This window comes from Strongyloides ratti (assembly GCF_001040885.1).
Source record: "Strongyloides ratti genome assembly S_ratti_ED321, chromosome : X".
In the NCBI taxonomy this organism is placed as follows: Eukaryota; Metazoa; Nematoda; class Chromadorea; order Rhabditida; family Strongyloididae; genus Strongyloides; species Strongyloides ratti.
The window spans coordinates 4,595,811-4,621,172 of record NC_037309.1 but is presented as its reverse complement, the minus strand read 5'-3'; the positions used below and the strand labels follow the sequence as shown (position 1 = coordinate 4,621,172).

Here is a 25,362-nt window from a genome sequence, read left to right as displayed (position 1 = left end):
AAAAATTAATTGAAGTATTTTAATAGATTTTTAAATAAGATTAACATTAATACATACATTTTATTTTTATTTTATATCAATTAAAAGTGCTTTTTACATTAAATTTTCTTTGAAAATAAAAAAATTCCCTTTTTATATATTTTTTTTTCTTATTTTATCAAGTTACTTTTAATTTTTCAAATTTTAAAATATATGTATATACAATTTTTACCATTATAAACATAAAATAGCATTTATATTTTCAATTCATTGAATTTTATACGTATCAACTACCTTTAATTTTCTTATATTTTCTTTTAAAATTAAAAACTGTTTCTAGATAATATAAAAATATTTATTTAATCATTTATGAATAAATTTTTTATAATCCATTTATATTTTACTTTTTTTTCCAAAAGACTGGAAAAGAAAGTTTAAATTTCATTTTTATCACCTTTATTTTATTATATACCTAACTAAACAGGTGATTTTGTATTATTTAAAAATAAATTTATACACGCAAATACCTCATCTTAAATTATTTATTATATTCAATTATCAATAACATTAAGAAAGATTAAGTTAAACTTTCACACGTACAATAACAAAATTTTTAACTAATTTTTATTCATTCTCATAAATAATATAATAATTTTTTTTTTTTAAATATAATATATTATAACAAAAAAAATGAAAAATTTTATTTTAACATAATTTTTTTGTTTATTTTTATACATATAATTTTTATTAGTTAAAAATGATAAAAAAAAAATTTTTTTTTTGTCTAAAAATATTCTCATAATGTAGTAATGATTAATTAGATTTTTCAATAACATAATACTATGTATTTTAAAAACATTTCCTTACTTCATTTTCTTTAAATGACATTTCATTAAATTTTTATATATATACATGATATACTTTATTACTAAATAATTTTAACTTAAATTTATAAGAAATGTTATTTTATACTTTATTTTTAATATAAAAAATATTAAAAAACAAATTTAATATTAACATTTTTTAAAAATTATAATAATTAAATTTTATATTTATAAAAATTATTTTATTTTATAACTAAAATATTATAAATAAAATTTTTAAGAAAAAATTTTATGTTAATTTTACTACTAAATTTTGAATTTTCTTATAAAGTAAGAAACAAAAATTAAGAGGCGGAATGTTCATTTATTTTTTTTTTTTTTTAAATGTTGTGAAGGTAACCAGATATAATATATACTTATATTTATTTATTATAAAAAAAAAAGAGAGACTTGTAAGAAAAATATAATATTATACATTTAAATCTTTGCATGTCTTATATAAATTTTACCTATATTATAAAATAAAATTTATTACTATAATTAATATATACATTTTTTTTTATTTCTTTAAGAATAAAATTATTATATAAAAAACATATATTTATATATAAGACATATGCTGGATAAATTAAAAAATAAATTTATAAAAGTTTCTGGTAAAAAATCTATTCGTGGACAATTTGATCCTGATGAAAAATGGTCTAATTTATATAGAGAACGTGAAAAAAATCATTTATATAAATGGGTTGGTGTTAGAAGTGGTATGTTTTATTATATTTTAAATAATTTTCTTTTTCATTTTATGTGGTGAATTAATACAATCTTATGAGAAAGAAGGTGAAGAAGGTGTACTAAAATTTGCTTCTGAAAAAATAGAACCTATGTTATATGATGATGGAAAAAAACCACAACTTATAAAATATACTGACTATTGTAAATGGAAAAAAACAGCAGTAAGTTTTTTTTTATTATTATAATTATTATTTATATATACTATAAATAACGTAAAATATATAGTAATAATTTTAAAAAAATAAAAATAATATTTATTAATTTTTTTTTTAATATAAAATAGAATGTACAACTTGGAAGAGTTAATAGTGAAGGTGAAGATTCTATTGGATATAAATTTAGAGAACATTATTCTCAATGGAAATTAAATAAAAGAGGTGTTGATGGTGAGACTGTTCTTCATCTTTTATTAAATCGTGAAGATCTTATGTGTGGTGAAATCGCAAGAATATTAATAACAAAATATCCTGGATTATCTAATGATATTTATCTTGGTGATGAAATGTTTGGTCAAAGTGCTTTACATTTAGCTATTGTACATGATGATTATGATACAGTTCAATTATTATTAGAAAATGATGCAGATGTTAAAGCAAGAGCATGTGGTAATTTTTTTATGCCAGAAGATTCAAATTTTGGTAAAAGTATTGATTATCAAGGATATGCATATTATGGTGAATATCCTTTAGCATTTGCTGCATGTTTTGGTAATAAAGATATTTATGATTTATTAATACAATATGGTGCGGATCCAAATTTACAAGATATGTATGGTAATACTATATTACACATGTGTGTCATCAATTACAGTAGTTCTATGTATAGTTATGCTGTAAGACATTGGGAAAAACCAGCACAACCACATATTGTTAATAATGCTGGTTATACACCTTTAACATTAGCTTCTAAATTAGGTAGAAGACAAATTTTTGAAGAAATGTTAGAATTAATGAAAGTTGAATTTTGGAGATTTTCTGATATGACATGTAGTGCATATCCATTAACTGCATTAGATACTATTAAACCAGATGGATCAACAAGTATGTTTTATATTATTATTTATTTTTTTTTATATTTAAGATTATGATTCTGCTTTAATGACTGTTATAAATGGTGATACAGCAGAACATCTTGAAATGATTGGTAGTGAAGTAATTCAACGTTTATTAGCTGATAAATGGAAAGCATTTGCATCAAGAAAATTATTTGAAAGATTATCACTTCTTGTTTTTCATTTAGTATGTCTATGTTTTGTTGTTTATTTAAGACCAACAGAATTAGAAAGACTTTATATGATTGAACCAAAATGGGATGATTATATAAGATCTGTATTTGAAATATTAGTAATACTTAGTTGTTTATCATTTGTCTTTATTCAACAATTAGGTGAATTTCGTACACAAGGATTTTATGGATATTTTCAAAATTTAAAAACAGCACCAGCAAAAGTTGTTTTTTTTATGGCTAATATATGTCTTTTAGCATGTGTACCATTTAGGATATTAAAATATTATCAAGTTGAAGAAGGTTTATTAGTATTTGCATTACCTGGATCATGGATTTTTTTATTATTTTTTGCTAGAAGTGCAAAATTAACGGGTCCATTTGTACAAATGATTTATTCTATGATTGCAGGAGACATGATACGTTTCGCAATTATTAGTGCTATCTTTTTAGTATCCTTTTCACAAGTATTTTTTTTTGTTGGTAAAGATATGTCTGCAAAACAAAATCTTACAGATGGTGATCCTAATAAGTGTAATATATCTGGTTATACAATTTATACCTATAGTAGCTTTTTAGAAACATTTATAACATTATTTAGAGCTAGTATGGGTGGATATGATGTAAGTTATATTTAATTAATTTTTTTTATATAATATTATATAAAATATTATTTTTTTATAGTATGAAGAATTTGATTGTGCTAATTATGAAGGTTTAACAAAAGGATTATTTGTATTATATATGTTTGTTATGCCAATTATGATGATAAATATTCTTATTGCTATGATGGGTAATACATATACAACAATTATTACACAAGCAGAAAAAGCTTGGCGTCAACAGGTAAATTTTTATACATATTATATAATTATATTAAAATATTTTATTAATAATATCTAAAAAGTAATTAAAAATTATTATTTTTATATAACAATATAAAAATTAAAAGATAAAAAAATTTTTTAATATAATTAATAGAGTAAAATCATAAGATAATTTATTTAAAAAAATTTATTTAACTATTAAATTTTTATTTTTAGTATGCACAAATTGTTATGGTATTAGAACGTTCTATGAATAAAGATAAATTAGCAGCGTGTCAATTAGAATATTCTATAAAATTAAATGAAACTGGTGATACAGAAACAAGAGGTTTGATGGTAATAAAACAGACAAGAAAAACTCGTGCTAAACAAAGAAAACATGCAATATCTAATTGGAAAGTAAGTATAATTTAAGAAAAAATTATTTTTTTTTTAAAATATTTAATTATATATTAATATATAATATTTTTTTAATTTTAGAATATTGGTAGAAAAGTTATTGAAACAATTCATTCAATTGGTACTGATTATGCAAAAGCAATTCTTCATAGTCATGAAAGAATATACATTGATTCTGATATTATTTTAACATCAAATTTTGCAGCTCATAAACATCGAACATCAACTATTACTCAAAGAACTGATGAAAAAATTCCTATTTCAGAAACAATACCATATATTGATGATAATTTTATACAAAAAGAAAATAATTTAACACCTCCCCTTAATCGTAGTGTAGCTTTAATAGCAAAAGAAGACTTAAGACAACAAAGTATTGATACAGAAGATGAAGATATGCATAATTTAATAAGTCATATAGAAAGAAGAAGTGCATTAAATCATCCAAATTCTATTAGTTCACTTTCTTTAACTGATCAAGAACAAATGACACGTGAATTAGATTTAAATGAAACAATTTTACCAGATGATATAAAAAGTAATAATGATATAAATAACAAAATTACTTTAACAAATTTAGCAACAACAATTGATTTTCACACTAAACCGGTAGTTTCTGTGGCTATGTTAACAAATAGTACATATTTAAATAATAATATATTAAATAAAAATGAATTAAATCAAAAATTAAGTATTCGTACAATACCAAATATGCCACATATATCTCCAAAAAGAAATCATCCATCAATTTTTTCATTATCACCAAAACCAAGTAGTAATTTACCAATAATACCTAGTGTACCTAGTAGTATTTCAAATGTGCCTTTAACAATTAATCATAAAAAACATAATAATGATTATAATATAACATCTAAACATGTTTCAAAAAAAACTGATATTTTTAGAAAAAAAGAATCACCAGCAACAACATTATCATCAACCCTATCATCAAATGATAAGTAAGTTATATATATAATTTATTAAATCTATTTTTTTTTATTTTTAGTTATTCAACTAGTAAAACAAGAGAAGTTAGTTTAGATATTGAAGAGTTGGATGAACTATCTAAAATAAAATAAAAATTAAAAAAATTTTTTTTCTTATTTAAAATATTAATTTTGTATAAGAAATATTTTATTTTATTTTATAAGAGTATAATATTAAAATACACTATTATTCTTTAATTTAATCTTATTATGATAAGTAAAATTTTTATACAAAAAAATGTATTTTCACAATTTTAATAATAAAATATTTTTAATGTATATATTTTTATAAATATAACATATTGGAAATTTATATTTAAAATAAAGAAAGATATAAGAAGAATAAAAAATATTAAACTTTTTGATATATCTTATTTAAAACAAAAATATTGGTATTATTAAGACAGTTTTCATTATGTTTGATAAAATTTTGTGTTTTGGAAGAATTTTTTGAAAAATTATTTTTTTAAATTATAATAAATTTTTTGATTAAACATTAAAATTTAAACAATTTTAATACCTATTTATATATTAAACATTGGAATAAAACTTTTTTAAAGAAAATTTATTTGTATCTTTTTTTAAAATAGCGTTTAAAATAATAAAATTATTTAAAAAACATTTATTAAATTTTAACCTTGATTTAATATTAATTTTATTTTGATAAATAAATTTTCTAAAAAATTATAATTTTTATTACTACTACTACTAAAAGATTATTATAAATAATTTTTTTTTTATTTAAAGACATAAAAGTATTAATTTACAATTTTATATAAATTGTTTAAAAAAAGATTAAATAAGATATATTAAAATTTACAATGTTTATAAAATATTTGATATTATAATATTTTAACAAAAAAAAATGTATATAACTTGAAAAATATATGAATGAATGATATTAATAAAATATATTTTAAAGTTGTAGACAACATTTACAAAAAAAAATATAAGTAAGAAAAAAAAGATAATTGATAAATTATATTTGTATCATAAATACATCCCTAGCTCTTGCTTACAATATTAAGTAATTAAATTATTGGTATTTGAAAATGAGAAAACATTAAATTTAAAAATATTTAGATGTTGTGATTCTTTTTATAGTGCCAAGATTTCTTGGCATACCAGTGTATGTCTGATTTATTTTTTTTTATATTTATATATTATTATTTTTAAAGTGTTATCATTAAGACAAATCCTAGTAATGGTAAATATGGTTTTAAAAGTGGTCCAATAATTGGTGTCATTAACATATAATCAACAATCCACCAATATACTTTAAATTGTAAACGTCCCCAACTAAGTTTAGCACGATGTACTTCAATTTTTCCTTTACCCATTTTTTCTCTAATTTTTTCAACAGCTTCATAATCACATGTTCTACCATCTTCTTTTGTAAAATGAAAACCATATTTTGCTAGTTGCATTAATTTTGTTCCACCATCTGTCTCACAGTCTAATTGAATTATGTATGGTGGATTTTCTTGTTTTGTATACATCCATTCCCAAGAATGTGCAATTTTATGTGGTATAAATGCACATTTTGGATTACCCCAGGTATGACATTGATGTATCATAATACCCATATCAGGTGTATACCAATGAGCTAATTTATCAGCAACTCTTTGAAAAAATTTCAATGTTCCATTATTTGCTCTAACAAAAAAGTTTGCTCCTTAAAAAAAAATAAAATAATTACTATTGTTAAAATAAAATAATACTTTTTTTTATTGTTTTAACTTAGTTTATTTTATTTAACTACCATAGAAATTAAAACGTTTTATTCTCATGTTATAATAAAAATATATTTATCTTAATGTATATTTTACTACATTAAAATTAAGAAGTAGACAAAATGAAGAATACTTATAATCATTCATACAAAATATTTTATCTTTATACACATAAATATTATTATTTAAAAATTGTCTCAAAATATATATCTTTAAACATGATTGAGGGATAATATTTTAAAACAAAACATTCAAATAAATATAAAATTTACTTATAATTAAAATATTTTAACATATTTTATCATATTGTTACTTTCTTAAATATATATCACTTATATATATATATATATATTTTTATATATTATAAATTTTATTTCTATTTTTTAAACTTACCATTTACCCATTCAGCTCTTTGACTATTACTATCATCACCTATTTGGTCAAATAATGCATCAAAAGACATATCATTTTCTAAATCTAACTCAAAAAGATTCTTTCTCCAAAATGTATCTTGTTGCATCATCCAAAATGACTTACCATTTTTAAGTAATGATACAGCTAAATTTGCTCTTAACAAATATATTTGTTGATATGGTCCTTCAGCAAAACTAAATGGTTTCTAAAATGTATAAATGTAATTACACCACATTATTAGATCTTTTTATATTTATTATACTATAATTTATCTATTATTTTTATTATTATTTATATTATTTTAACATATATATTCAATTAAATTTCTACATATATAATATAAAGTAATGATATATCAAAATTTTAATTTCAAATACTTAATTCTTTTTTCTAAGATTTATTTTAATTTACATTTGTTACTATTATTTTATTTCATTTTTTTTAAGTTATTTTAAAAATATTTTTATAACTATTTTTAATTTTGATATATATATTTATACTTTATTGACCTATTACACAATTATATTATTAAAACTAATATATTTACATTTCAACTTATTAAAAATACTATTATTTTATAAATAAAAATTTTCTTATATTTTTGTCAATTTTAATTATAATAGATTTGTTAAAAATTTAGAAAAATTAATATGACAATATTAGTAGCATACATTACAATTAATCTTAAACTTTTAAAATATTAATCTTTTTTAATTTCTTTTCATATAAAAATGAGGATAAAAAAAAGATAACTTTTAAAAAAGAAATTTATTTATTTTTTTTTTATTATAATTATAATATGTTATCTTTAATAATATTTATAATTCTTTTTTTTTATCATAAATATTAAAATTTATTAATTCTTTAAAAGATTTATTATATACATATATTATTTGACCTCCAAATTATTATTATGGTTAATGAATATATATTAAAAAAATTATTACACAAACATATAGAAAAAAGAATAGAAAGAAGTGTCATTCCTCGACCTTAACTTTTTCTAACCAATAGACCATAATAATAATGGCATTTATAAAATTTTCTACATTTTAAAATACCATACTACTACATGTCTATAAAAGGTAAAACATATCTAATAATCATATATAAATATTTTAAATGTAGTCATTTCTTATGTCATATTTTAATACTATGACTTTATAAATTCATTACTAACAAATATACATTATATATTTCTAAAATATTACAAAGTACAATAATTTAAGATAAAAGAAAAAATTGATAAATGATTATAAATTGTTGACTTTATATATATATGAAAGTATATATATTTTAAAATATACCTTAAAACATATTTTTTTTTTAACTTTTTTTAATCATACAATTAAAATTTTCTTTTTTTTTTAAATATATTAAAATTTGTGAAAATAAGATATCTTAAATTTCTAAAAATGTTACACCATAAAATAGTATAACAATTTAACAAATTTTAACTAGACTAAATTATTTGATTTAATTTGCATAATATTTTATCATGTTGAAATTATTGTAACTAATCTTAAAATGATACAATATATTAATATATATATATATATATATATATATATATATATAAATTTAAATAATAGAAGTTTATAAAGAATTTATGTCAAATTCATAGTTTTCTTTTCATTTTTAATATTATTTATTAAAAATAAATCTTATAAAATCATGCATAACTTTTAATCTTATTTTTTCATGGATAAATGATTATTATAAAAATAAATAAATAAAATTTTTAACAATATTAAACTTACATATAATGAAGGTGTTGGCCAATATAATTGACGAACTTCAGGCCAATACTCTTCCAATACATCATGTGCCTTTTGATCTAATGTAACAAAAATTAATCTTTCATGAACACCTTTTAATGTTTTTGTATTACATAAAAAATTAAATGTCATATTTAATGCATACTGATTTAATAATAATATTGCTGGTGGTTTACTAAATTCTGTATCAATTGTTTGAAGAAGTTCTTTAAATACATCTGATTCTTCTATAGAATTTAATGATACCATATCACCATATGTTTTAACATAACTAACAGCCTTTATAGCTCTATCTGTTTTTCTTAAAATAAAACAACCAACTATAAACCAAAAAATGTATGTTCCAATAAGGATTGAATGATACAAAATTCTTGGTAATAATAATTTCAAATAATTTCTTGGTTTTAATATCCACCATGTAGTTTGTATAATATTATTTAATAATGATAACATTATTACTCACTAATAATTTTAAATAAAAAAAAAATTATATATATTAATCAAAATGAAATTAAAATAAAAAGGTTATAAATTGTCTTAAATATTTATAAAACATTAGAATGGAATGATTAGGTAGTTGTATAGTTACCAGAAACAAATTTAGTAACACTTTTTCGTCTACTACAATATTATATTTAGTAAATGTATTTTTGAGAAGATAGTTATTATATTAACTTTAATGTTAATAGGTATATATCAAAAAAAAGGTATTTAAAATATGTCTATGCTTTTGACAAGTTAATTTATTTTGAAGCAATCTAACTACTTTTTTTTTATAAATAATTAAAAAAAAAAAAAATTTTTTTTTATTAATAAAAAGAAATAAACTAATTAGGTAATGTAATTAATGAAATAAAATAAAATAAAAAAGACTTGTAAAAATAAGTTATTTAGTAAATTTATGATTAACATTAAGTTAATTTATATAAAAAGTAATAATATATAATCAATTTGTAGAACTAAAAATTATAATCATTTTGGTAATAGTTAATCACAAACATTTTTACCCCTACAGGTCAAGTAGGAAGAAAATATTTATTATATATATGAGATACAGAGTTATTCACTGGAAGAGGGGCATGAAAAATTTTTAAATATAATTTGAAGAGAATATCACATTTTATACATAGGTGATTAATATTAATGTTTTATATTATAATAAAATATGCCCCTTTTTGATAAATTAAAATGATGATATAAAAAGATTTAATCTTTTAAACTTAACAATAATTAACAAAAAAAATTTTTTATTTCATTATAATACATTAAACTTTTAAATAGTAATAAAACGATATAGAAAAGTAATGTCATCTTAGTACAAATGATCTTGAAAAAGAAAATTTTTTTTTATTTTTATATATGTATAATTGTAAAAGTTTTAATTATTCAAATCACCTTTCTTTTACTATACATTATATTAAAAGTAATGGTCAGTTAATCTTATGTCAATAGAAAAAAAAGGCCATGTATTAGTATTGTTAACATTGCATATCTAATTTATATCATAAAAAATTAAATTTATATTTTCATACAAAAAAAAAATAACATTTTAAATAAAAATATTTAAAAATATGGGATATGAAACAGATTAAGTATCAAAAGATTTGTATTAAATCACAACACTAAATATTATATATAATTAATATATTATATATATTAATAGATATATATAAATATTTATCTGACAAAAATACAAAGTAAAATGCATATTTTATATTTTAATAATTTTGACTTTATATATTATAAAAGTACTCATAAAATGAAAGTTTTATTATATATATTTTTTTAAAACTTTTATATTTATTTTACCCAATCAACTGGTTCATTTTAATAAATACCCAATTATATCTGTTGGTATCAATTAAAATAAATTTAAAAAAAATATTTTTATTTTGTAATCATAATAATGGCATAAAAAATTTACAAATGATAATATTAAATGTTAGTTATTTATAATTTAATTATAAATTAAATTTACCTTTTTACTTTTAATTTATGTTAGCTTAAAACAAGCTTTAATATACCAACAAATAAATCACAGTAATAGTAGTTAAAATAAAATTAATGTACATATATATATTTTAAATGTACATTTTTCTTCTAATAATCATTTAAAATAATGGCACTTTTAGTTATTTTTAATTAAAATTGTATACATATATATAATTTAAAAATCTTTTATATAATCATTTTATTTATTTTTTTTAAATATCTTTTTTAATTTCCTTTTAAATATCATCACTTTTCAGTTTTTATTTTTTTTAAAAATTTTTTACATCAAATAATATTCAATTTTATACTAATAAATTGATATTTATTCTTTTTTTTGACATTTTTATATACTTCTTTGGTGGTAGAATTTTTATTTTCTTATAAACTAATTTATGTTTTTTATTTATAATATATATAAATATAAAATACCAAAATGACAGATGTATTTTAATAACAATGGTATAATAAAAAAAAAATTTTATTTCTATATAAATAAATATTATTTAAAGAGGTAATTTTTATTCTTTCTAATTTTAAAAAAAGATATAAATCATTTTAGTAAAGAAAATAAATAATATATTTTTATTTTGTCTTTTAAAAAGTATAAGAAACTAAGATATATATATATATATTCAAGGCATACTTTAACTTACTATTTAAAAAATCATTTTTCTCTACAAATTTATAATATATTTTTTTTTCTTTAAACATAATTTAAAATAAAATATAAAATAATAATAGTAAAAAGAATGCTATAATTTCTTAGGTATATCTTTTTCATATATTATATTAAGATACATCTTTTCTAAAGAAATAATTATATATATGCTAAAATTTTTAGCATTATAACATTTACAATTATTCAAGAAAAAGAATAAAAAAATATAATCTGAGAGAGTATATTCCCTCTATTGATATTAAAACTAAAGTATCTTTACTTAATATTCTTTGTAAATCTTTAAATCATATTATAATAATTACATATATAATCACACTTCCATTATATTAACATTATTTTTGTCTACCAATTTCATTTGTTGTAAAATATTAGCATTAAATTGAATTTCTTTTTTTTTATTATCTTTTATATTCATATATCTTGATTTAATAATTGTTTTAAAAATTTTTAATTGTCATATGATAGAAAAATGATAAGTCTTTTATTTAATTTTTTTTTTAAATATTTCATGAGTAAGAGTTAAATAAACAATACTAATGTATTTGAATGACATATTATATAGATTCTTGTCAATCACAGATAAGACAATTTTTACATATCATTTTATTTTCCTAACCTTTCACATATACTTTTATCATTACTATAAAAAAAAAATTTTTTTTTTCTTTGGTGGTTTTTAATAATATAATTTACCTATTTATCACATATAATTTTGTTTTCAAGATAACATTTTTTTTTTCAATTCTATTTTATAAATAACAAAAAAATATTTAAAAACTTTTTATTTCTTTATAAATTAAATGTAAATTTTTAATTTTAATTATAAATCTGTACAAAAAATGTCTCACTAAACATTTTATGACTTTTATATTAAAATATATTATTATTATATAAGAAAAAATAAAAAAAAATTATATATAAAACATTATGGTATTGTCTATAACATCATTATATTTTGTAAAGTTAAACTTTATATAAAACTCAAATTCGTAAGTCAACAGGTTTTGTCTACATTTATCATATTAATATTTTCAATATAGCTCATGAAGCTTATCAAATATTTAAATACACCAAACGTGTCATATTTTGCGCTATGAAGATGTCTATTATATGATATAAATTATGTAAATATAATTCAAATAAACAATGCTTTTATTTTCTAAAATTTTATAATTTCAATTCATGTGTTTAGGTTAATAAAATAAAAAAAAAATTAATGTATTTTTCATAAATATATTTATAATTTTCTTTCATAATTCTTTTTTTTTTTAAATAAAATATTTAAAAATATATTAAGTTTTAAATCTTTTGATTATTCTTTTTGTACAAAAACCTTATATATTTTAAAATATTTAATTACATACAAATGCACTTTTTATAATATCTAATTATATTATCATTGTTTATAAATTATTTTTTTTATAATGCTTTGTCATATATTTCAAATTTTTACCTTTGTGAGTCATAAATTAAATTTCCCACTTCCATCCTACTTTTTTTTTTATTATAGTAAAATGATCATAAGATTCTATCATTCAAAAGATATATATTATTTTAATATATTCACAAAACAAATGTCTTTTTTTTTATATTCACAATAATCGGCAATGTTTCTTTCAAAAAAATCTTTGTTTTATTTTAGTATCCCGCTTAATCCAAATAAATTTTATTATATATACAAATATAAATATATTCTGTCTACTTCCTAACTATCAATTTTTTTTTCTACTATTATTTTGTTTAATAAAAATATTTATAAAAATTATTTTACTTTTTTAAATATAATTCTAGGTAAAAATTTACTATATATACTGATTAATAATTTATAAATAATAAAGATTGATTTAGTCATTTTTAACATTTTTTTTTGACTTAGAAAATTAAAAATCAAACATTAGGATGTGTTTTATTAAGTTTCAATATTATATTAAAAAATATTACTTCTTTTGAAAAATAATGCCTCTCTTCTAGAATGTTATTGATATAAAAAAAGGAATTAATAACTAAAAATATTTATATTATAATATACATTTCATTTAATAGTATAGTCAAAATAATATATATATATATTTAAACAAATGATAATTTGTTAGTAAAATTTTTTTTTATATTTTAATTTGTTTTTTTTTTATTTTTATTTTATTAACATGACATTCATTAATAATATAATAATATATGGAGAAATATTATGAACGGAATATAAAGTTCAAATATATTTATATCATTTTTCATATATAATTCACTTCTTATTTTATTTTTTTTATACTTAATAAAATAAAATAGGAAAAATTAGTTTTGTTGATATATAAAATAAATCCATTTAAACATCTGTTTTGATGTTTATAAACAACCATTAATAGACAGTTTCTAGATATATAATATATTATTTGATTTTCATATGAAGAAATAATATAGTTTCTTTATTCTTTTGCCCATAACTTTAAATACAATAGTTATTTGTTAAATACATTTTTATATATTTTATAATTTTAAACTTACAACGGTAAATAAAATTATTTTGTAAAGAATAATATTATATTTTAATTTAATATTCCAGTTATACTATTCAATAATACTTGTCTTTTAGTTTATTACCTCACAATACTAAGTATTATTGAAATGTTGATTATTATTTCCTTACTTAAATATATATATTTTTAGGTCCTAAAGAACTTCTGTCTAAAATAATCTATTTAATGATAACTTGATACAATGTGATAATAAAAATTTTATTTATCAATAATTTTACATATAATGTAAATATTGTAATTTTAATTTTTAAATTTAAGTATTTTATACGTGATTATATTCTAGAATATTAACTTTTTATTTAAAAATTTTTTAATCATATTTACTTTTATAACAGGTTAGTATTTTATTTTTTTTATATATATTATTTTTTCAGACAACTTAATGTTTTTGTATAAAATTTTTAATAATAATTCCATATTATTTTTATTTATTTCAATTCTTTAATTTTATAAATACTATAAAATATTAAATTTCATTTAATTGATATTATTGAGTAAATAAATAATGATTATATATATATCATATTCAAGAATAAAGATTATATTAGGAAAACAAAAAAAAAAGTCATATTGTTTATTCAATATAAATTGAAGTTTTGAGGTCTTCTTTAAAGATCTCATTTTCATGACTCATGTGGTATATATGACCTTACCATATATATATATATATATATATATATAGATTTTACACATACAATATAATATATTTGACAATAAATATGTTACTTTATTTGAATACTTCCTTCCAACCTTCTTTTTAAAAGATGATTCTTTTTAAAATTATCCATATTTAGTAATATTTACTCAAGAGCCATTGCCTTCATTATTTCCTTATCTGTTTGACATGTTTTTCATATCTCAATTTTTTATCTCAAAACCTTAAAACATATGGTTCTGTGTGTTATAAACATTTTCACATATTAATATATATCCTCTTTATCTAACTATATTTACTTTATATTTTTCATTCTTTAATATATATATATATTTTTTTTATTTTATTTTATTTAAAAATATCTACAAAATGCTCTATAAACAATCAATACCAATTTTATAAATGTCATTTTTGGCACAAAATTTTATTCAACTATTATAAACTATGGCTATTGACATATTTTTTTTTTTTTTTTTAAATATTATATTTTTTTATTGTATCTATTTATATTATTAAAATTTTTAATAAATTGTTCATCAACTATATTTAATTATAATTCTAAATATATATTATTTTAGATAAATAATGTGTACATTAAATACATTTTGTAATAAACAACCATACATTGCGCACCGATTACTCTTAATTTTACTAAAATTAAATATAACTAATAATGCCATCTGGGCTATTATTAGTACCTTTTCCCTTGAATAATCTTTTAACTAAAAATATAAAACAGTTCATATAACAGTAGGTACCAAAATGTAATTCTCATCTACCTATTTATTATGGTAGTCTTTTCTATTTTCTATAATATTGTATATATATATATATAATCTTTGTTTATATATATATATATATATATATTGTATATCTTACTCTTGCTAATTATATTTTATAAAGATTGATTTTTGTTACAATTCACTATCAATATAAATTAAATTAAATTAATATTCCATAAATTATCATAATAAATGTATGTAAAATTATTTAATATTCAAAAAATATGTCTAAATCTTTCTATGATTGTTATTCACTAACCTCCTCTTTAATTCACCCTTGATTTTATTTTATTTTTTGATTGTAATTTAACCTTTTATAATTCTTTTATTTTACAACATGTTATATTATTAGTTATACTTTAAATGTTCCTTCTAAATTTAATAAAAAAAATTCTATTAGTTAAAAAAAAAAGAAGAATTGTTTCGTTTTTACATTTTTAAATATATATAGTTTTAAATAAATGTTAACTACTTCTTTACAACCAATACCATATCAATATATATTAACATGGTTTTATGTTTAAAATTAAATAAACCATAATTATCTTATAATATACATTCTTACTTTTGTATACAAAATTTTTAAACAACAAAATAATTTTATATTTTTTAAATTTAAATATATTTATATTATATTTTATAAAAAAATAATAATGAAAATTTTTTATTTTAAAATTAGAATATATATATATTATTTTTTTTTTTGAATAACGATAATAGCTTAAAGTATTAACAATGGTAACAGCATACCACATCATCTAAAAATAAAGTTTCAAAAATTTAGTTAAATTTTACTTATCGCCAACTTGTCTCCCCATTTTGATTATTTTAATTTTTACTAGTTCTTGAACATATCTCTAAACTTTTACATCCTAATACATTCACTACTATTCACAAATGTATGCCCAATGGGGACAAATGTACATCATCAACTTTTTACTATATATATATATATATTTAAAGAATTGTAAAGAAAAATTATTCAAAGGCATTAGAGTCATGTTTCGTTTTACATAAAATATATTATTTTAGACCTAAAAAGTATATAATTATATACTTTTTTTTTTTCATAACACTTTTAATAAATATTTTAATTTATTTTTACTAAAAATTATCATCATTATATCTATAATATATATATTAATTTTTTTTTTGTCTTAAATATTATTTAAAAATATATTTATATAAATTGTTATTTTTAATAAAAATAATATGTTTGAAAAATATTATCATAAACTATTTTATTTGCAAAAATGATTTTCTTTTAACAATCATTATAACATATATTTTATATATATTAAAATTTTTTTTTTTTTTTTTATTCTTTACAAAATTTAAAACTTTTTTTATATATAAATGTGAATTCATTATGTGTTACATTTATTTTTCCAGATTATCTTTTTTTGAAAAGCTAATATATATATTTAGTTTACTATACAATTTTATTTGTACTAAAAATTATTTCCTTTTCATTATCTTTTAGTTTCAATATAATAAAATACAGATCTATACCCTCAATGACCTGTTCATGAATATTGTTTATCTAACAAAAATTTAAAATTTATTTTAACTTATTTTCTTCTACTATTAATGTTATATACTATCTAGTTTTTTTAAATTTTTTTCTACTATTAATTAAATTATAATTTTTCATTAAATTATAAAAAATTATTTCATTAATATTAACCTTTTTTTTAAACTTATTATGGTATATTTGATTTTTCTAATCATACTTTGATAACAATATACTTTATTATTATAACAAAGAAAAAATGTACCATTTTTAAAAGTGGTACGTTGTTTTATTTCTGTAACTTATATATGACATGGATTTGTAATCGATCCTTATATAAATGTAACAAATATAATATATTTTGAATTATTAACGTGACTGAAGGGTAACACATTTTAAAAAAATATATATATAATATTATTATTATTATATATATATATATATTTTTTTTTTTTAATTTTTATATATTAATATTATAAATTTTTTTTATTACATATATATACATATATATATTACAACTTATTATTTGATTCATCATATTTTTTAAAATATAATTTTATATTATTTATTTTATAGATCTTAAAATTATTATTATAGATTAATTCTTTCATTGTTTGAGGATAATTAATCAAACAAACTCTATTACTAATTTTCTAACATTGAGGATATTTATTCTATTAAAGACTAAAAATTAATTTTCAAGTGAATACCTCAATGTTAACATTGATTGAAGCCCCAACGGGTAAAAACACGGATAGTGAAACAGTACCCGAAAATTCAAGGCCCGGTCAAAGATTATTAGATTATTCACAAGGTAATATTACAAATGAATTTGATGATGAACAAGAATTAGAAAATAATAGATTAACAAGATACATTAAATCATGGAGAAGATTTTTTGTTGGAAAATCAAATTCAAATGATTATTCACAAGAATGGAAACGTGAATTTATGGTACATCCAACAATGAGTGATGCTGATATGACATTACAACAAATATATTTAGATAATGCTCAAGGTAGTATACCAACACTTGTAATAAGAAGTATCATACAAAATAACGTGTATATGTTGGCATCATATGTTCAAAAAAAACCTTGGTTAATTTTAACAGTTATTGTATCATTATTTTTAATATGTACTATTGGCCTTCAACATGTACGTTTTGAAGATGATATTGTTAAACTATGGGTTCCAAGTAAGTATTAAATTTAAAAAAAATATAATTATTATTTTTTTTTTTAGAAGGAGGGCATTTAAATGCTGAAATTAATTATTATTCAAATATCAAAAAAGAATTTGAATCTCGCAAAAATATATGGAGTCATTATGATGAAAAACATTTTATTAGGCCTTTTATTGATGATAAATTAAAAAATTATTCAGATGATGATGAAACTGGTGGAAGTTATCAAGTTTTAATACAAACTGGTGAAAAAGATAAAGAAAATTTATTAACAAAAGAAAGATTATTAGAACATGTTGAATTAATAAAAGAAATTAAAGATATAACCATTAATCTTTATGGACTTAATTGGACATTAGATGATATATGTTTTAAACCAGGAGATCTTTCTATAAAAGATGATTCAATGGCAAAAGATTATCAACCAGTTATTGAAAGCTTAATACCATGTATATGGATAACACCAATAGATTGTTTTTTTGAAGGTTCTAAACCAATGGGACCAACACCACCAATAAATTTAAATAATATTACATTACTTGGTTATATAACAGAATTACCAGAAGAAAATACATTAAAATGGACAAATATTAATCCAAAACAAGTTATTGATGATTTATCAAAAGTAACAAATCTTGGAACAATGAAAGAATTTTTTGATAGAAGTGAAATTGGAATGGGATATTTAGATCGTCCCTGTATTGATCCATTAGATCCAGAATGTCCAATAACGTCACCAAATTATTATAATGGATTACCAGCTTTTAAAATTTTTGAAGAGTCTCTTAAGAAAAAAAATATTAGTATTGATAGTGTCTTAAGTAAATTTGTAGATACTCTTGATAGTTTTAATTTCTTTTTTATTTCAATTAATCGCAAACAATCAACAAATGATAAACATTATAATTCTTATCGAGTATCATTTATGGAATTTCTTAAATCTAATCATGAAGAAGCAGAAAAATTATTTAAATTAACATCATATCCTTTATATCCAAATTATGGTGAAATAGTTAAAAATGGATGTAAAGGATTTGCTAGAGGTGTTATGAATTGGTCTAAAAATATGATATTTGGTGGAATAAATATAACAAATGATGGTAAAATGACAGCTGAAGCTATGCAAACAATAATTTTAGTATCATCACCAAAAGAAATTTATACATCATTTGCTAATAATCAAACATCACGTCATCAAAAATTAATAAATGGTGATATAATTGATAAATGGAATGTTGATATGGCTAAAGAAATATTAAAAGTTTGGCAAAGAAATTTTACACAATCAATATATAATCATAAATTAAATTTTTATTCACAACCTAATTATCCTAATATAAAAATAGAAAAAAGACGTTTACATCCATTAGCATCAACATCAATAGGTGATATGTTATCAGAATTTTGTCAATTTAATTATACTGTTATTTTATTTGGATATGGTTTTATGATATTATATGCAATGTATTCACAAGGAAAAATAAGAAATTATAAATTATCTCATGATTCATCTGTTAGTTTAGCATTTTTTGGTGTACTAAGTGTTACATTATCAAGTATTGCTGGTCTTGGTGTTTCAACATGGCTTGGTATTGAATTTAATGCTGCTACAACACAAATTGTACCATTTTTAACATTAGGAATTGGTGTTGATAACATGTTTTTATTACTTCATAATTATCATACTGTTACAAAATCAGTTAAAAAAAATGAAGTTGGTGTTTTATTAAAAGAAACAGGAATGTCAATACTTATGACAAGTACAAATAATATTTTATCATTTTTAGCTGGAACTGTTCTTCCTATACCAGCATTACGATCATTTTGTTTTCAATCATGTATATTATTAACATTTAATTTAATTGGAATTTTTACAATATTTCTTGCAATGATATCAATTGACTTACGACGTCTTAAAGATGGTCGTAGGGATGTTTTTTGTTGTTCATATGAAATACATTTATCAGATGATGAAGATGGTAGAAATTATAATGATAATGGTACAAAAATTAATATAAGAAATGAAAGTATTATAGAAAGAGCTTTATCACGTTCTAATACTGTATCAATTAATAATAATAATACATATCAATCATTAAATTTTATAAAAGGAAATGATGAAGAAGATGAAAAAAATTGTAATCAATTACCAGCAAAAGGAATTATACATCGTTTATTAAGAAAATATTATATACCATTTTTAAGATATAAATTTATTAAAATTTTAATACTTATACTTGGTCTTGGATTAGGTATAATTGGTTATTTAGGAACATTTAATATTAAACAAGGATTAGAATTAAGTGATGTTTTACCAGAACATACAGCACCAGCTGCATTTTTAAGAGCTAGAGATCGTTATTTTAGTTTTTATCCAATGTCAATTGTAATTCGTGGTGAAAATGTTGATTTTGCTGGTAAACAAAAATTAATTGAAAATCTTCGTAATGATATTGGTAGATTAAATTATGTTGTAAAAAATGGTTATGGTCAACCAAGTGAACCATTTTGGATGGATTTATTTAAAAATTGGCTTTATAGATTACAAGAAAAAATTGATAAAGCAAATAATGATGGATTATTAATTGATTTTGATAAAAGAATATTAAATGGTTCTAATGAAGTAAAATATCCCGATTTACAGGTAGCATATTCATTATTATGTAGTTATGGTGATAAAGAAGATTGTTCACGTGTTGGAAAAATTAAATTAATTCAAAATGGTATTGTAAATGAAGAAGGATTTTATAATTATTTATATGGTTGGCATGAATATGAATCAATGTTATACACTGTATCACAAGCTAAATTTTATCCACCATTATATAAATTAAAAGAAGGTACTGGTAATATGACATATAGATATTTTATACCACCAATACCAAAACCAAAATATAGTGAAATACCATTTTATATGACTGGTTTATCTGATACAGAAACAATTGTTAATATGATAAAAGAAGTTAGAGCTATTTGTTCTAGATATACAGAACTTGGTATTGATAATTTTCCTAGTGGAATTGCTTTTGTCTTTTGGGATCAATATTTAAATCTTAATATAACAATATTAAAAGCTATTGGTATTATAACATTTGCTGTTTTTATTGTTATAACAATATTACTTTTTAATTTATGGGCTGCTGCTTGCATATGTTTTACATTAATGATAATGACATTAGAACTTGCTGGTTTTTTAGGATATTCAGGAATAAAATTAAATCCTGTCTCAGCTGTTTCATTAATTACTGCTGTTGGTATTGGTGTTGAATTTACTGTACATGTTATGTATTCATATCTTACAGCATTAGGTACAAGACAAGAACGTATGGAAATGGCTATTGATAGAGTATTTGTACCTGTTATTCATGGAGCAATTTCAACTTTATTAGGAATATTAATGCTTGGTTTTTCAGAATTTGAATTTGTCGTAAAATATTTCTTTATAATAATGTCAGCATTAATTATAATAGGTCTTATAAATGGATTAATTTTTATGCCAGTTTTACTTTCAATTTTTGGTCCTAATACAGAGGTATTTTTTTTTTATTTTATTTATTAAATTATATTCTTTTATTTAGATTAAAGTCAAAGGAAACAAAAAACGTCTCTTACCTCCACCACCTCTTTCCCGTGATATCGATCTTCCGAATAGAAGAATTAAAACTCGGTCTTCTGTTACATTCCCAACAACACATGAAAATGTTATGGAATAATAATAATACTATTATCTCATTTTAACGTATTATAATATTTTTTTATTTTAGAAAATTATTAGGCCTTTTACAATTTTAATTTAGTTTTTTTTTTTTATTATTTTAAAATTTTATCAAAAATTTGTGCTAGAGTTTAAAGATCTCGTACAAATTAATATTATAGTTTTTATTTAAATAATAACTATTAATTTTTAGACTTACGGGTTTTATGCTTTTTGATTTAACTATTTTTGTAAGTCTATTTATAACTTTTTATTTCATATTAAGATTTCTTATATTAGTTTGTATGGTACCTTTATACTATTGCTTTATTTTAAAATATTCCAACATATTACTGTAACTTTTATAAAACATACTAGTATGGAAAAATCTAGCTTGTTAAATAATTATCATAAATATTAGAGTCGCATTAGACACTTATACTTATAAAAAGAAAAAGCTTTTTATCTTAAAAGAAAGGTTAAAAACGAAAATGAATTTAACATAACAAAAAAAAAAATGGAAAAAAAAATTTATTAAAATTTTAGACTAATTTTTGTCCTGTGCAATTTTTATAACGAGATATCTTTAATCATTTAATACTACAAAGATATATTGTAAACTATAAGATTTCTTTTTTTTAATAAAAATTTTTTATATTTAATATGTTATATTTAATAAAAAAAAAAGAAGAAAAAAAAATTGATAAAAGTATAACTTCATAAATAATTATTATAAACAATTATTATTATTGTTTAAACATAAACAATCTTTCTTTTTTTTAAATCATTTGCACTTTAATAGCTCAATTTTATTTTTATTATATATAAAAAAAAAAGTTATAAATTTGAATAAACAATAAATATTGACAATTATTATATTCCATGCATTAATAATATATTATTACATACAAATTTTTATGTATATTATTTTAATATTGTCATTTACAATTTCATAAAATATATGGCAATTTCTAATAAAAATGTTTGAACGAAGTTCAAAGTTTTTATAATTATATGCTTGAAATATATTTGTTGCTTTCTATCTATGATTAGTATTTTGTTTTAATTATAATAAATACATTTATATAGTATCAAATGTAGTTTATACTGTCTCATGGCAACTAAAAATAAAAGAGAAAGCAAGTGAAACCTTGTAATTAGAAGCTATTCAAATTTTTTAATAAACAAATATTTTTGAATAAAAATTTTTTTTTTAAATTTTAATGAGGTAAATAAACTACTTATTTACATTGTTGCGAATTAATTAATATATTCACATAGCAATTTTATTTATTTTAATCTTTGTAATATTAAAATATTAAACTTGTTGTTCTTTTAACTTTTTCAATAAATGAATGAAAATGACATTTATTTAAGAAATATTATATTATTAGTTTTTATTTATTGTCTATACATATATTATTTAATTTGAAATAAAAAAATATATATAATGAAAAAATATTATGGTTATAAGAAATAATTTATTATCTTATTAAAAAAATAATCATTTTACTATTCAATTAATTAAATTAATTATTACACATAACATTTTATTTGGCAATAAAAACAAATAAACCATTAATTTTTTAAAAGCATTATTAAAAAATTACTTTTATTTCAAATTTTAAAAAAAGTTAAAGTAAATTTATCATCTTCTAAATAAAATTTATTGCGAATATCACAAGATACATTTAATATATTTCAAAAGATAATTTCTATCAGTTTATGTGTAAGATAAATGTTAAATGGTTTATAAAGTTGTTAAAAAAGTTATTCCATAGTCTGTATTTCTTTTTTTTTTTTGTTTTTTTTGTTTTTTTTTTAATTTTTTTAAATTATGAATAAATCCATTTCTCTCATATTTGTGAACATTTAAAACGATGTAAATTTAAAGACGAATTGTTTAAACAAAAAGTTGTTAATGGATTTAATGTTATATTATAGTAAGATATTCACGACGAGAAATTATATGCTTTTTCATATACAGCATGTTGTAGCAATTTGATTATCAGAACATTCTTTTTTACAGCAATGATCAGCTAATGAATATTTCCCTAAAAAAAGTATAATTTATCTATTTAATTAATTTTACTAAAACTTACTACCTATGTTTTTCCAATTGTATGAATCACATTTCATACAAACTTCTTTAGCTCTATCAATAAGGAGTCTACCACAACTTTTAACTAACTCATTTGGATCTCTACGTTTTTGGAACATATATTGCTCTGGGTAAGGTGAATTGCTTGGATTTTTAAAATGCTTTGGTTTCATAAAATCTTCAAAAGCATTACCTGGAACCTGATCATCATTAGCTTCCATAAAAGAATACCAAGGATTTCTATTAAAACGGCAGTTAGTAATTACAACAAGTGAACCAATGATAAGTAAAAGACGAAGGCTTTTGTTGAAAGTTGAAATTGATGAGATGAAGAACATGTTATCAAAAAATTAATAAAAGAATAATCTGAAAAAAAAAGAAATAGTAAAAGTTAAATTTGATGAACTGATATTATTTTATAAGAATCGTCTTCTTAAATATTATCAACCTCAACATTATCATGATAGAAGGCGTTACTATGGATAAATTTTTCTCCTCTATCAAGATTGGTCAAAAAAAGCGCTATTATGGAATTTTCTTTAGAAGGTGGGTTCTAAATTAAGAACTCTCTTACTTCTCATCAATTTATCCGCCTTTAATTTTAGTTAAAGGATACAGAGAGATACATAAATTAACCTATAAAAAAAATCACTTAAATATTAGTCTGGGATCTATAAGCAATATAAATATATATGGGAGGTATTATATCATCTAACTAAATAAATTTTAATATACATTACATTTTAAATAAAAAATGAAATCATCCAGACAAAATAAATATACCAAAAATGTATTAAGATTGTGTTAAGATGTTATTAACATATTAATGAAAAAAAGATTTTTTAATATTACTAAGAAAATTCAAATTGAATTTTTTTTAGAAAAAAGAATAAAGATTTAATTTTTGTTTTTATCATCATTTTAATATAAGTACATTTAAAAAAATAATTATATGCTATTATTATTATAAAAATTGATAATATTTCGTAGAAAAATCTATCTTTGAACATTTAATTAGAGAAAATATCTTTATTAAAGTTCATTTACAATAAAAGGACAACATATTAATAAAAGTATAAAATAAACAAATATATTTATTTTAATTTGAATTTAAAAAAAAAAATAATAAAAACATTTGTCTAAGTAAATTATTTTTTTTTAAACTTTTTTTAAATTTATTATTTGAGTGTATAAATTTTAAAATAAAATTTTTTTACAACATTTTATTTTAATAATAAAAATGAAATTAATAAAATTTTTATTATATTTTATG

General features: G+C 18.9%; 4 protein-coding genes across 4 annotated transcripts; 2 read left to right on the top strand and 2 right to left on the bottom strand.

Annotated features, from left to right (window-relative positions):
* Positions 1-1,419: 1,419 nt before the first annotated feature.
* Positions 1,420-5,124, top strand: SRAE_X000099300 (Inactive; the record flags this gene model as incomplete). The annotated part of the gene is made up of 8 exons (XM_024645404.1): positions 1,420-1,564; positions 1,641-1,756; positions 1,879-2,635; positions 2,676-3,442; positions 3,504-3,665; positions 3,863-4,045; positions 4,127-5,004; positions 5,052-5,124. 8 exons carry the CDS (start codon positions 1,420-1,422, stop codon positions 5,122-5,124), a joined length of 3,081 nt encoding a protein of 1,026 aa, XP_024510866.1.
* A 1,079-nt stretch (positions 5,125-6,203) lies between these two features.
* SRAE_X000099200 (Nucleotide-diphospho-sugar transferase family-containing protein) lies at positions 6,204-9,409 on the bottom strand (the record flags this gene model as incomplete). The annotated part of the gene is made up of 3 exons (XM_024645403.1): positions 6,204-6,706; positions 7,158-7,383; positions 8,939-9,409. The coding sequence occupies 3 exons, from the start codon at positions 9,407-9,409 to the stop codon at positions 6,204-6,206; spliced, it is 1,200 nt and encodes a 399-aa protein (XP_024510865.1).
* Positions 9,410-17,822: 8,413 nt separating this feature from the next.
* On the top strand, positions 17,823-22,007 carry SRAE_X000099100 (Protein patched homolog 1; the record flags this gene model as incomplete). The annotated part of the gene is made up of 3 exons (XM_024645402.1): positions 17,823-18,306; positions 18,354-21,826; positions 21,873-22,007. The coding sequence occupies 3 exons, from the start codon at positions 17,823-17,825 to the stop codon at positions 22,005-22,007; spliced, it is 4,092 nt and encodes a 1,363-aa protein (XP_024510864.1).
* A 1,958-nt stretch (positions 22,008-23,965) lies between these two features.
* On the bottom strand, positions 23,966-24,310 carry SRAE_X000099000 (Nematode insulin-related peptide, beta type family and Insulin-like domain-containing protein; the record flags this gene model as incomplete). The annotated part of the gene is made up of 2 exons (XM_024645401.1): positions 23,966-24,042; positions 24,091-24,310. 2 exons carry the CDS (start codon positions 24,308-24,310, stop codon positions 23,966-23,968), a joined length of 297 nt encoding a protein of 98 aa, XP_024510863.1.
* Positions 24,311-25,362: the final 1,052 nt, after the last annotated feature.